The sequence below is a fragment of the Vigna radiata genome, chromosome 7 (assembly GCF_000741045.1).
Source record: "Vigna radiata var. radiata cultivar VC1973A chromosome 7, Vradiata_ver6, whole genome shotgun sequence".
In the NCBI taxonomy this organism is placed as follows: domain Eukaryota; kingdom Viridiplantae; phylum Streptophyta; class Magnoliopsida; order Fabales; family Fabaceae; genus Vigna; species Vigna radiata.
The window spans coordinates 32,246,874-32,260,372 of record NC_028357.1 but is presented as its reverse complement, the minus strand read 5'-3'; the positions used below and the strand labels follow the sequence as shown (position 1 = coordinate 32,260,372).

General features: G+C 31.4%; 4 protein-coding genes across 5 annotated transcripts in view; 3 read left to right on the top strand and 1 right to left on the bottom strand.

The window, feature by feature from the left end:
- The window catches only part of LOC106769010 (argininosuccinate synthase, chloroplastic), an 8,515-nt gene extending 8,184 nt beyond the window's left edge, over nt 1–331 (top strand). The window contains exon 11 of the mRNA XM_014654448.2: nt 8–331. Coding sequence (XP_014509934.1) covers nt 8–198 — 191 coding nt within the window. The 3' untranslated portion in view covers nt 199–331. The remainder of the gene's footprint in view (nt 1–7) is intronic.
- Nucleotides 332–627: 296 nt separating this feature from the next.
- LOC106768118 (putative F-box protein At3g58860) lies at nt 628–2,177 on the bottom strand. The gene is made up of 3 exons (XM_014653073.2): nt 1,272–2,177; nt 1,045–1,185; nt 628–950 (listed from the first exon to the last, which is right to left on the bottom strand). Exons 1-3 carry the CDS (start codon nt 2,175–2,177, stop codon nt 648–650), a joined length of 1,350 nt encoding a protein of 449 aa, XP_014508559.1. The 3' UTR covers nt 628–647.
- Nucleotides 2,178–5,413: 3,236 nt separating this feature from the next.
- LOC106767556 (probable calcium-binding protein CML31) lies at nt 5,414–6,169 on the top strand. The gene has a single exon (XM_014652478.2). It carries the CDS (start codon nt 5,575–5,577, stop codon nt 5,995–5,997), a length of 423 nt encoding a protein of 140 aa, XP_014507964.1. The 5' UTR covers nt 5,414–5,574; the 3' UTR covers nt 5,998–6,169.
- Nucleotides 6,170–7,849: 1,680 nt separating this feature from the next.
- LOC106767052 (uridine kinase-like protein 1, chloroplastic) lies at nt 7,850–13,110 on the top strand. Of its 2 annotated transcripts, none has more exons than XM_014651871.2 (14): nt 7,850–8,039; nt 8,405–8,496; nt 8,701–8,770; nt 8,853–8,971; nt 9,354–9,450; nt 10,181–10,248; nt 10,923–11,117; nt 11,233–11,316; nt 11,394–11,454; nt 11,552–11,612; nt 12,011–12,101; nt 12,199–12,271; nt 12,537–12,619; nt 12,694–13,110. In XM_014651871.2, the coding sequence occupies exons 1-14, from the start codon at nt 7,913–7,915 to the stop codon at nt 12,841–12,843; spliced, it is 1,371 nt and encodes a 456-aa protein (XP_014507357.1). In that variant the 5' UTR covers nt 7,850–7,912; the 3' UTR covers nt 12,844–13,110. The 2 variants fall into 2 exon arrangements, with proteins under 2 accessions (XP_014507357.1, XP_014507356.1); XM_014651870.2 differs by having other exon boundaries at nt 10,181–10,260.
- The last annotated feature ends 389 nt before the right edge of the window (nt 13,111–13,499 follow it).

The following is a 13,499-nucleotide window of genomic DNA, read 5'->3' as shown; positions in this document are numbered from 1 at the left end:
ACAACAGGTTCTGTGACTTTGAAATTGTACAAAGGTTCTGTTACTGTAACCAGTCGTACAAGTCCCTTTAGCCTCTATAGGCAAGACATCTCATCGTTTGAAAGTGGACAGATATATGATCAAGCTGATGCTGCTGGCTTCATCCGTCTTTATGGTCTTCCAATGAGGGTTCGAGCAATGCTTGAGCAGGGCATCTAAGTGTTAATTTAATTTCAACATGTTCTTGATTTCATTGTCCAGTATGTTTTTCATTATCGAAGCTAGAATACTATGGATTGTTTGTAAGATCCAAACCATAATAAATTCAAAGTCAGATATTTGTTTTCCAAAACTACTAGTAGTAAGAGTATAGTAGAGAAGATTCCCAAAAAAAAAATATTGGTATATAAGGAAAAAAACACTTCTATTTGTTCCACTCCTACAAACATAAGATTGGATGGATCTCTTTTGTAACTTAGCATAGCAAATTATAGGAAGTCAATTAACACTTGAATAGTTCTTTTCTTTTGACATAAAATTTTCAGATCACCTTTTAGTGTTTTAAACGAGGATAATCTCTTTATCTATATACGATGGTTAACCACCTTTACAAGTATATTTTTTTTTTCAATTCCAATACTGATGATGTTTTAGCTTGTAATACCTCTTCAAATACAAACAAATTCAATCCAAGGTGGCACTTTTTCTTGCAGTGCCTTAGCACGGTTTCTGTTTTCCTCACGATCCCAGGCTTTGAAGTGCTCCCCCAGTGGTCTAAGTTTCGGTCTAGTTGGTAATCTTGTGTCAATGGTTATCTTCTGGAGTTCAACTGCATTCTGAAGTATGTAGGTAGCTAATTCAACCTCACATGATGCTCCACAAAACCCAACCAATTCCAACTCCTTGAGACCGTGTTGACATTTCATTGTAATTTTTTGTTTTATTTTTAAAGGGGGTTTGGTATGTAGCATCTGGAGCATGAAAAAAAAGTCAGATTCAAATATATAAGGATTCTAGCTTTTTAGCACTTGCTTGATGTACAACACAGAGTCAAAGGATATTCACCTTTAGTGTGAACTTCCACAGTGAAGGTGATGCCCTTAATAACAAAGCACAAGCACCAAGTGTGATTCCATCATCACCACAGGTAACCAACTCCAAATGCTTGATATTTTTTAACTTGGGAAGTTGACCTAGCGAGCAAATCTGAAAATAAGACAGAAAAATGATACAACTCTGTGAACAAGGAATTCAACCTGAAGAAAGGAATGATTAGCTAATAAAAAGGCTACCACTTCAGGTATGTTTTGTGTAATATCCAATATAAGTACTTCCAAATGTGGTAAAAAGCTTTCTGTAGTGAACTCCATAAAGGAGCCTCCAAATGTTGCTTCCACAAGACTAGGAACACTCTTAAATTCTGTATCCAAATGGGGTCCGTAGTATTTGAATGACATCAAATTCTCAGCAAAAATTTCAAGTCTTAGCAGCTCCCAACATCTCATCAATTCTAGACTTTTCAGCTTGAGGGATGGACCTGAAACCTTCATAGTTTTTGGAACTACTGAGTCAACCAAGTTCAACGTTTCAAGTGATGGACAACAGTGCAGTAGATATTCTAGCATCTCCTCGGTCACAGTAATGCATTTCAGACGCAAAACATGCAAGGAATTAAAACTTTGCAGTTTAAACAAGTGCAACGGAAGAACATATTCAAATGTATTCCCAAAATACAGCTCAAGCTTTTGAACCTTCTTTTGAATGGCAAAGTGGACCCACTTATCAGTATCACACCCAGGACCCACATGAAACCAAAATTTTAATCCTTGTAGAGCTGAAGCATTTAGTGAACTCAACAATTTATCGATCCATCTTGTATATGTTTGGCTTTCAGCATCATACATGATCTCCATTGCCATCTGCAAATGCCTTTTTTCTTCAGCCTTCTTAATGTCTTTTTTCATGTCTTTCATGATAGGTGAACCATCAAATTCCAAGGATCCAGAAAAATATGTCCATAGATATCTCCATTTTCTTGAGAGAATGCTGGTCCTAGCAGCATCAGTTATTGGCAATTTAGATAAAATGGTTACAGGGATTCCATCTGGTAATTGGTTGATAAGATCTTCTTCATAACTTTCCTCACTGTTTTCTTTTGTTCTTCGCTGTTTATAATCTCTGCTAACTGCATTTTGCATTATGGCTCCTGAACTAAATTACAAATTCATGGATCATCAATATAAGGAATAAAGAAATTGAATAATCAACATTGCAAAAGACTATTCGTTAAAAAGTAAAAGCCAGGGAAGTAAAATCAGGGAGCAAATGCACAAATGAATTTATCAATCTCCAACAAAATATCATGAATTTTGATAAACTATATAGGAAGAAATCCTATGTAAAAACACAAATGATGTAAATTTAATATTGTAACAAGTCTTTTGAATTGGACATTTATTTTGAAAACTAAATGTATCCGATTATGGCTACCAACTTCACTGAAGAAACAAGAAATGAGAATAGATACCTCTTTACCACGTTCTCTTCTAATTTTTGAATGAGACATACATCATATCATATTATGATTGGTTTTTCATGTTCTTGCTTTATGATCACATATAAAAGTTTGTTGAGTCTCAAAATATCAAAATCACATGATTCTATTATTGGCATAAGAAGGAAGAGGCTTTACATCGCTCATTGTTAAACACTACTTTCTTGGTGAAAAATCTGATGCCACATCTTTCTCTTATTCATGTTGACGTTTTCTAATTTAATTAAAAAACGACACGTCTCCTTTTTACAAGAATAGTAGTTGTCGCTCGTAAATTCTACTTCTTATTATTCAATGATCCTATCAGTTATTATTATACGGATGAAGCTATGATTTTGAATTATAACATCCATATATATGGTTGTTGATATGTTTGTTTATTTCATTTTAGTGGTTTCGAGGAGAGTAATTGAGAGGATTTGATGATAGATTTTTTTTTTGTTTATTTGAATAGATTTAAAGGTAAGTGAGACTGAATTTGGAAATATTTTTTTTTAATCTGTCACATAAATTAAATTATACACTAATTCTCACAAATTTTCCTTCCAAATCTACTTTCACTTACCTTCAAATCTATTCAAATAAACAATAAAAAAAATCACCTTCAAATCCTCTCAAATCGTCTCAATTACTCTCCTCTAAATCTACAACAAAAAGTAAATGATTTTAGGCTAATCTTATCTTCTACTTTCTACTTGAGAACTTCTATTCATTTTCTCTAATAGAAAAACATGAAATGAGCTGTTTAAATGGGTCTGAAAATATATATTTTATCATTTAAAATATGCAAAACATTGTTAATATAAATATTGAATATTTTCAATCCATATTCATTTAAGAAAATGGATTTAAAAAAGAATAAATGAATAAATTTTGAAGTAAAACTTATATCGTTTCTTTAAAAAAATTTAAGAAGAAGAGTTTGTCAAAAATTTGTAAATGATTTAATTAATATGGTAAATAAATAAAAAATTTAAAGATTAAAATATAAAATTATTATTCTACATTTGTAAGAAAAATTAATATATTATTACAATTATTTATTATTATTGTTATTATTTATTATACATATAAACCATTGCTAAGTCACATTTATATATGGAATTGATTTCATAACTGATTTCATTACTTACAGAATCACTCCCACATAGAATTAATTTCATAGTTAATTCTATCACTTACATGAAATCGATTCTCTCACTTACATAAACACACCCTAGACCATTTTAAAAAAACACCCCTAAATCACTTATATTATTTTCAATGAATAAAATAATCTTTAATTATGTAGAGATTCATATAATATTTTCCAATATTTTATTGTATAATGTCCAAATATAAAATTCATGTAACACGGAAATTCATGTTTTGATTTTCACTTTCTTCCAAAACTAGTCAGACTAAATGACAGTCCTCCTAATAAAGAAAAGATACCACACTTTAATAGTATTTAAAATTATTAAATTTTAAATATTAAAATTATTATCATAAATTAATATAATTTTAATTTTAATAACAACTTATTTTATCATAAAGTTATTTAAATTCATTATAAAAATAAATTAACCTATAGAACTTCTCATTCAAACACAATTAAACTCTAAGAAAGCACTATTGATAAAAATGTTTTCTATTATTAAAAAACTGTTGAAATTAAAAAATAAATAATTGTACGAATAACTTCATAAAATAATAATACATAATTAAACCATAACATCTTTTACTAACATTATAATGATAAATTAAGTTCTAATTATAATCTATTTCAACTTGCATAACGTTCTGTATAATCCTGAAAACGTTTCTTTCTCTCTGCTCACACCAGAATGATTCCATCCACACGTCATTTAAATGCCTCATCTTTAATTCCTTATGTATTCTTACATTACTAAAAACAAACAATGTTGTTTGTTTTATACGTCACAATTCAATGTGTCAAAAAATTAACGTGCTGCAGCCAAATTTTGTTTGTCCAATAATAGAACGAAAGTATACCATTATATTTTTTTTAGAATAATGATATTTTAACAACATTTTTTTAACAATATTTTACATCATTTACATGTCATTATGTAATTGATTTATGTTTGTATTTATGATTATTATGATTGATTGTAGAATGATTTTAGACCAATCACATAATAACATACAAATAATATTAAAATATTATCAAAAAAATATTGTCAAAATATCATCATCTTTCTTTTTATAAGGTTGACCCAATCTAAACAAAACTAATATGTACAATATACTAATATAACATTTCACAAATCACAAACACTACCATTAATACAATGTGTACACGATCCAATTCAAATATGAACACAATTTAAACTTGGGAATTGAAAACGAACAGTTGAGATATAAAAAAAATACTTTTTATAGAAAATAACCGAAATGAATATTTTGGAAAGGGCTAGAAGGTTTGAAGATGTAATATATATTTTTATATTAGGTAATTTGGTGTATTAAATGAAATCTTGTATTATAACACACTTTTATATTTATTTAATATATACGATAAAAGTAAAATAATCATAAAATTATAAATTTTTATATTTTTTTAAAGGAAAAAAAATAAAAAATAAGAAAAACTACTTTCAAAATGTAAAAAATTTATTTGTGAGAGAGAATATACAAAGAGGGAAAGGATAAGATTGAATAAAGGCAGCGTAGCCGTGGTGTTATTAGGTTAGCACCACGCCACCCACACGCGTCTTGCTCATTCGTGATCTCACAACCCAATTGGCAACATGCAATTACAGTTTTAAAACACGAAAAACATAAAATAATAATTCACTATTCCTTTGACCATAACATTAATATTGTTCTCGAACTGATTGACCTTTGAAGTCTCCTCTTATCTCTCTTTGGCTCCGCGTGAATCAGTAACTGTTGTGTTTTTCTTTTTCTTATTCTCTTCCCACAGTTTTGGCAGAGAATAAACGCGCCATTTACACAACGCAAAGCTTATATAAACCTCGGAGCAGAACAAACATTTCACGACAACAACTTTGTTTGATAGTTTGGTGAGAGGAATAATGATGAAGGGTGGTGAATACGAGCGGGTGCTGAGGTACTTGGACGAGGACGGTGATGGAAAGGTTTCAGCTTGTGAGTTGAGGAACAGAATAGGGATGATGGGTGGGGAGGTTGGGTTGAGAGAGGCGGAGATGGTGATTGCGGCGTTGGATTCTGACGGTGATGGGTTTCTTTGTTTGGAGGATTTGGTGAAGATGATGGAAGGAGTTGAAGAGGAAGAGAAGGTGAAGGATTTGAGGGAAGCTTTTGATTTGTACGACAGGGAACGCTGTGGCTTCATCACCCCCAAAGCCTTGAAGAGGATGCTCAACAAGTTGGGTGAATCCAAGTCCATGGATCAGTGCAGAGCCATGATTTCTCGCTTTGATTTGAATGGAGATGGCATGCTTAGCTTTGAAGAGTTCAGAGTTATGATGAACTAATCAATCATTCATTCCAATAGCTGATTGATTTCTTTGTACATTCTCTCTAATCCTAATTCATTCCATTTTGTTTCTTCATTCATCCATACAAAATGTAATTCAATCAATTTTCTTCTTTTCATGCGTTTGATTCTTGTGATTCAATAATACTTTTAATTGTTATCCTTCAAAATACATGATTTTTTTTTTTAATTTTTACGAATATATGTTATTTTTTGTTTGTAATCTGATAAAAGTATATTTAGTCCTTTGTTTGGTATTTTGAATGTCAAAGAATTGAAATTTATGAAGAATGGTTATGGCCGATGTTGGGTCAAATGTAAAGGAAAAATAAAAAGTTTAGAATTATGTGATATAAGGGAATTATGTTAAACCAAAGTTCACGTATAAAAAAAAATGTATTTAGAAATAATTTTTTTTTACAAGAACATTGTGTCATTTTGTAATTACTTTAAAATTATTTTACAATTAATAATAATAATTATAAATATCACCTGAACCAACATTTAAATATTGTGAAAAAAAGTATAGTTCAAAATGACCCATTAAGAAATTTGACGATGACTTTTCTAAGGCCACATACATTGAAGGCTGGAGTAAGGACACAGACTAATTCAATTTTTTTTTAATTAATTTATCAACTTTTTCGATTGATTTAGTTGAAAGTCGGTTTTGTAATTTAAACATACCATGCACTAAACTTATTCACTAGATTTCCGATACAACTCAGCTATCTGATAAGATTTTCAAAAATATTTTGTAAGGGTGAAAGATCTCAAGCATATGTTTCAACATTAAAATTTGATAATGATGAAATCACTTTCTCAATTCGTCGATCCTCATTCATCCTTATTCCATCATCATCTCATGATATTATCTTATTAAATAAAAGAACGAAAACCAACTTTAAAAAAATTAGAAAGAAGAAAAGAAATATTTAAAAGAATAATAAATTTTATAAATAAACAACTAAATAATTAAAACTATAATTTACGCATTTGTTATAATTTAAAAATTTAACCTTTATACGTTTAAAATAATCTTTACTTAAAAAAAACGATCTCACATTTCCATTATCTTAAAATTTACTTTTGTACTTATTTTGTAAGAATTTTCTTAAAGTTCAAATTTATAAAAGAAAAGATAGAGGAATTTGGATTGTTTTTCAGTGCTGTTCTTCGGTTTCGGTTGTGTTTTCAAAATGTATTGATGGATACTGTGACGTTTTAACAAATAAGTTTAAATTTTAGATTTAAAACTTTATAGATTCAATAATTTAACTAAAACAAAATGGGTAATACGTCTATTTTGATTTACGTTCATTTCACACACAAATTTTTTAAACTGTGTAATTTGATTGGTTGAAAAAATTTATAAGAAAGTATAATTATTAAAAAAATCATCAAAATGATTTTTTTGACACCTCTAAATCTTTTACATTCATTTCACATTACTTTTATTTATTTTTTACTTTTTTCTTTTTTGAAAAAATATAAAATTTGGAAAATAATATTTTAACACCATTTTTTAACACCATTTTGATATTGTACACGTGTCAAAATGTGGTTGGACGATTTCAAATTAAAAAAAAAACACTTTGGTTTTTTTCTTCTAAATATGTCATTGACTCAATTTCTTTTAATTTGAAATCGTCCAACCACATTTTGACACATATATAATGTCAAAATGGTGTCAAAAAATAGTGTTAAAATATCATTTTCTATAAAATTTTATATTTTTTAGATCATTTCACCGTTGTATTATGTGTCAAATAAATATAAAAATGTGTAATGGTATTATTATTCACTATAAAAAAGAGGGACAAAATGGGGTGAAGTTATTGGGAGCGGTGATAGATGGCGCAAAAGCATACGTATATAATAGCGTTAGAAGAGAAAGGCGCAGTGGACTCAACATGGAAACCAAACGCATTCCAATGGATATGGTCATAGATTGTGTCTCCGGTGCGCACTTCTCTGGTTGGCAACCTTCAACGACGTCGTCTTCTTCTCCAACTTCCTCTCATCAACCCTTCATCATTGGTAACTTTATTATATCTTATTACGTTACACACACACACAACACAACCATTCATCTTTTTTCTTCTTACATTCACCGTTTTCTATTTCAATCCGTCTGGTTCACCGGAAAACAAATAAATAGCGTTTCATCTTCTTTGGAAGCCAAACACCATTGCTTTTTTTTTCTTTTTCAATTTTCTTCTATACTCTGATTGAATTAACATCTTGCTTTATCAATTGCTTCTCTTTACCGATGGATTAGATCTTACAGTTGAAAACGAAAATCTGAACGTATAATTTTTCTGCATTTTCACGTCTGAGAGGATCTAATGGCACGTGTTGTTTGTGTGTGCTCTGATTCGATTTGCGTTCTCAACGTGGATCAGGTGTCGCTGGAGGCACTGCATCGGGGAAAACCACTGTGTGCGACATTATCATTCAGCAGCTGCAAGATCACAGAGTTGTGCTCGTTTGTCAGGTCTCTGCGATTCTCTGTTTGTAATATTGTGTTGCGACGGTCTTATATTTTGATCGTTGTGGAAGCATGAACTGAATCGTTGGATTTCTTCTTTGTAATGGCAACCGTGTTATTCGCATTATGCTAAATCTGAAACCAAGTAAAAAAGGATTCATGTGAATTGCTACCAGCAATAACTTGATTGATGATATGTTATTGTTGCAGGATTCATTCTACCGCGGTTTGACGAATGACGAGTTGAAACGCGTTCATGAGTATAACTTTGATCATCCTAGTACGGTTGCTTGAAACTTAATCGAGATTGTTGAATAAATCTTTTAGAGTTCTAATTCTATAGGTTTGTTATGTTTTGGTAGATGCATTTGACACAGAGCAACTAGTAGAAACCCTCGGTCAGCTCAAATCTGGACAGTCGGTTCAGATTCCCATATATGATTTCAAGCTTCATCAGAGATCTACCGACAGATCTCGACAGGTTTCCTTCTTTCTGTTACGTTAAGATAAAGTGAGGTGTTACATGTTAATTATTGAATCTTTTTCTTTTATGCCAGTGTCGAGATTATCTGCAGTTACAGTGCTCCTTGAGAGCCAACGGTCGAAATCATTCCTTCTTAGGCTTGCCTGTGTATCTATCTAAGCTAAGCATACCTGAAATTGTATTTGTTTTATTCAGGTTAAGAAAGGGTGTAATTTTTTAATTCGTACAGTTGCTGAATGATTTTAAAGTTTAATACCCTTTCTTTATGATTGGACCTGAGTTAATAGATGATTTCTGATAATTATGATTGGAGGTGTTGCATTCGAGTAGAATGAAAATTTGGCAGGCTGTTATTATTAATTTTATTATTGGTTGGCAGGTCAATGGATCTGATGTAATCATTATGGAGGGTATATTGGTTTTTCATGAACAACGTGTCCGCAACATGATGAATATGAAGATATTTGTTGATGCAGGTCTATTGCTCTTACATTTTATTTATCGTTTTAAGTTCTTTTTCCCATCGATTGCTCTTACATGATGAGTTAAGTTTAAAATATACAAAATTTTGTCTGTCATAAGGAAAAAAAAAAGGATGTTCAGAGACAAGGGGAAATTGGTACACACTGTATTTAGTACTTACCTAGATCTAGCATGTATCCATATACTAAGCTTTGTTCAGTGTGAGATCCCATGGAATAACTTCGATTTTACAAAATTTCACCATTGATCGAATTGATCAAACCTGGTCATAAACCACGGACTATAGGTATAGTGGTCCAGCCTTTCAAGTTCTACCATCACTTACTCAACAAAAAGTATTCTAGACTAGCTTTTGGATAAATTGAGGTAATATAAATTTGTGTATTATAATTTCTTCAACACCATGAATCTCTCTCTGGATCTATGCATCCTGTCGGGGTTATCTGTTTTCATGTGTATAATAAGGGAGTTGTATTAGACAAACCAAATAAGCTTGTTTCATTTGTTTTGGAAGAGCACGATAAATAATTATGATTAAGCATTGGAAATCAGAAGATTTATCACTGTGAGGAGAGTTTGCTCTATGTTCTGCTTGTCCATCCATAGTTCTTGATCCTCTCTGGTAGTTTTTTTTGTTTTTTTTTTTTTTTGTTGTCTGTTGAAAATGTAGGTGGTTTTATATGGTCTTCTCGTCATACTGATATTGCATTGCATGTCATGCAGATCCAGACGTGAGGCTTGCCCGCAGAATAAAACGTGATACAGTTGAAAGGGGTAGAGATATACAATCGGTACTGGAACAGGCAAGACTTATTATCTTTATGCTTTACAATATATTAACTTCACCCGATTGACAGACGAAGGAACTCGGGAATTAGGATTACCATTTAACAAATGTCAATAGTTTATTTAACCGATATCTTAAAATTGCTGAGGTGATAAAAAAAAAAAAAGGTTATTTTGATTTCAATCGATGATGAATAAATAAGGCTAACAATGCCTATTCTGAAAACTAAATTATGTGGGAATAAATCGTTGTCCTATACAATGATTCAGTCCCATTAATTGTAAAGGACAGGCTTTTGAGCCAAAATCGGAATGATATAGTAAGTGACCAACGAATGCTACTTGACGTTGTCTTTCTTTTTGAACTGATTTTTCTTTTTTATCCAAAAGGCAAAATAATGTTTTGATAGTCTTGTTCTGGGGTCCTACATCTGTACTTAAGCATGAAAGAGGGCTCGAAACAATGTGCCAATGTAATAACGTGGTTGGAGGGAAGTAACTTTGAAGTTTGAACTTAACAGATTGAATCTCATTGGTGCTTGCTACCGTTGTATCCTGCATGAAAGACTTTGTTTGATCTTGTACTCTGAATTTGGTTCTGTTTGGTTTTAACTCTAATTTCTGAGACCAATATGTGGAATTTGGAAGCTGATGTTGGAAATATTTGTTGCATTTTCAGTATGCAAAATTTGTTAAGCCTGCCTATGAAGATTTTATTCTTCCATCCAAAAAATACGCTGACATCATAATACCTCGAGGGGGAGAGAATCGTGTAGCAATTGATTTGATTGTTCAACATATCCGTACTAAGCTTGGCCAGCATAACCTCTGCAAAATATATCCGAATTTGAATGTTATACAGTCTACTTTCCAGGTGATTTTCATCTTGCTTCTTTGTCCTTTCTAAACTTTAAAGTTGTCTTTTTGCTTCTTGCCCCCAAGGAAATGTCTTATGCTAATTTATTTCTAATTTTGAAGTTTTCTTACAGACTAGAGGCATGCACACTCTTATTCGTGATAGGGACATATCAAAGCATGATTTCATTTTTTACTCAGATCGGCTAATTCGATTGGTAGGCAATGACAATGAGCTTTATACAGGATTTACAGCCGCTCTTAACAACTAATCTTAATATCACCGACTTCACAGGTAGTGGAACATGGTCTTGGTTACTTGCCGTTTACAGAGAAACCAGTAATCACACCTACAGGTCTGTCTAAAGAAGTAATATCATTATTCATGATAGAATGTGTTGTTAAATAACAACTTTGTTTGAAAATACAAATTGTTATTGTTATTTTTTTCAGGCTCAATTTATACTGGAGTTGATTTTTGTAAGAAATTGTGCGGAGTATCGATTATTCGAAGGTATTTTTCCCTGTTAAAAAGATTTTCTGTCACTATTAATTCTTCGTATACTGGTTGTCCATATTGTTCATTTCTTAAACTGGTTGTATTAAAATGTTCTTAATCTTATAGTAAAGTTGGAAAACAAATTCGTTAAAATTTTCTTTTCTAAGATGCCATTGTCCTGTGCTAAATTTTAAGGTCAAGTTCAACATAATTTGAACTGATAAAAAGTTTACTCAGTCTTGGAAGCCCATCCTGATCTGTGATGATGTGGAGTGCATGTCTATGTGATTTCATGCGAATTTGACGCTGGATTGTTTCTATATTTTGTTAATAGTTAAATCATTTATTTAAAAAATAAAAATTTCAGTAATTGTGTAACTATATGACTGTAAGTTTCGTTTAAAATGTTTCAGTGGGGAGAGTATGGAAAATGCCTTCCGTGCTTGCTGTAAAGGAATAAAGATTGGAAAAATTCTCATTCACCGCGATGGTGACGAAACCCAGGTATTAACTTTCCTATCTGACTCCAATATGTTAGATTTCTTTTTAAGATGATAGAATCTGCACATCCTAATTGTTGCAATGTTTTCCACTCCATTAGCTTATTTATGAGAAGCTTCCTAAAGATATTTCGGAGAGACATGTTCTTCTCATGGACCCAGTACTCGGGACAGGTGAGTTATCATTTTGGATGCATCCCTTCGTTCTTCGTTTGTACATAAAACTTTTAATGCTGAAAATTATTTATTTATTTATTTAAATTTTTCCCTATAAGATCTGTTATCTCTTATTGTGTTGTACAACCAATTGGTCCGGTACATACGCCAAAGATGGTGGAAGATTAGCATCTTCTACCAGATGGCAGAACACAATTGTAGTTTCACAATAGACACCATTAATTTAGGAATGTTGGCAATAAGCACTTGAATTATAATCTAGGTAACACAGCCAGCGAAGCAGTCGAGCTTCTCATAAAGAAAGGAGTTCCAGAGTCCCAGATAATATTCCTTAACCTCATTTCTGTAAGTTAGTCAATTCAGTAGCACTAAGACCGTTGGATGAATACCAGTACAGTGAATTTAAAAAACCATTTCAGGCTCCTGAGGGCATACAATGTGTTTGTAAACGTTTTCCGCATATGAAAATTGTCACATCAGAGATCGAAGAAGGATTAAATGACCAGCTCCAGGTCATACCAGGGTTAGGCCAATTTGGAGACCGTTACTTTGGTACGGACGACTCCTAGTATGAAAGCAGATAAAAATTATCACAAGACATACGAGCAGTCACACCCTAAGAGAGAACAAGTTTGACTTAATTGACCATCTGGAACCAGATTAGGGTCGGGGCAAAGCTTCATGTTTGCAACTGATGTATTTTTTCTAATTTCTTTTCAAATCAATCAACCTGGATCAACCCACGGAGTTGATGATTTTTTTTTTACATTTATACAAATTTATACAAATAATTGTGTATAATAATGATTTGATAATATAATCATAATAATCATCGAATTCAAGTTAATTTTCATTTTAAGCTTATAATATTGATTTGATAATATATAATCATAATAATTATCAAATTCAAGTTAATCTTATTTTAAATGGTGGGTGTAATGATATTGAAATTAGAGTGTAAAATAAAAATAAAAATTAAACCTTCTTTCTTTGTATTCTAAACTACCACAAAGGATGAAAAAAAGAAATACAAAAAAATCTACTCTCTACCTGAAAAAGAGCTTTACTCAAACTTAAAATATCATTAACTCGTTGTTTGGTTTAGGTTTAGAAATGGATTACAATGAACCTATGGTGACACTCAATTTATTCTGACTCTTTGTATGTTACATTTCCAACTAAACAGAAATGCAACATTTAACTACGATTATTAGAGAGGAAATGA

What these genes read in the sequence shown, in the direction of transcription:
- LOC106768118 (XM_014653073.2), bottom strand. Translation starts at nt 2,177, where the DNA reads ATGCAAAATGCAGTTAGCAGAGATTATAAACAGCGAAGAACAAAAGAA. An exon ending in CACAAAACATACCTGAAGTG is followed by an intron (nt 1,186 to 1,271) that starts GTAGCCTTTTTA and finishes TCTTATTTTCAG; the next exon opens with ATTTGCTCGCTAGGTCAACT. An exon ending in TGTGGAAGTTCACACTAAAG is followed by an intron (nt 951 to 1,044) that starts GTGAATATCCTT and finishes TTCATGCTCCAG; the next exon opens with ATGCTACATACCAAACCCCC.
- LOC106767556 (XM_014652478.2), top strand. Translation starts at nt 5,575, where the DNA reads ATGATGAAGGGTGGTGAATACGAGCGGGTGCTGAGGTACTTGGACGAG.
- LOC106767052 (XM_014651870.2), top strand. Translation starts at nt 7,913, where the DNA reads ATGGAAACCAAACGCATTCCAATGGATATGGTCATAGATTGTGTCTCC. An exon ending in TCATCAACCCTTCATCATTG is followed by an intron (nt 8,040 to 8,404) that starts GTAACTTTATTA and finishes AACGTGGATCAG; the next exon opens with GTGTCGCTGGAGGCACTGCA. An exon ending in CTACCGACAGATCTCGACAG is followed by an intron (nt 8,972 to 9,353) that starts GTTTCCTTCTTT and finishes ATTGGTTGGCAG; the next exon opens with GTCAATGGATCTGATGTAAT.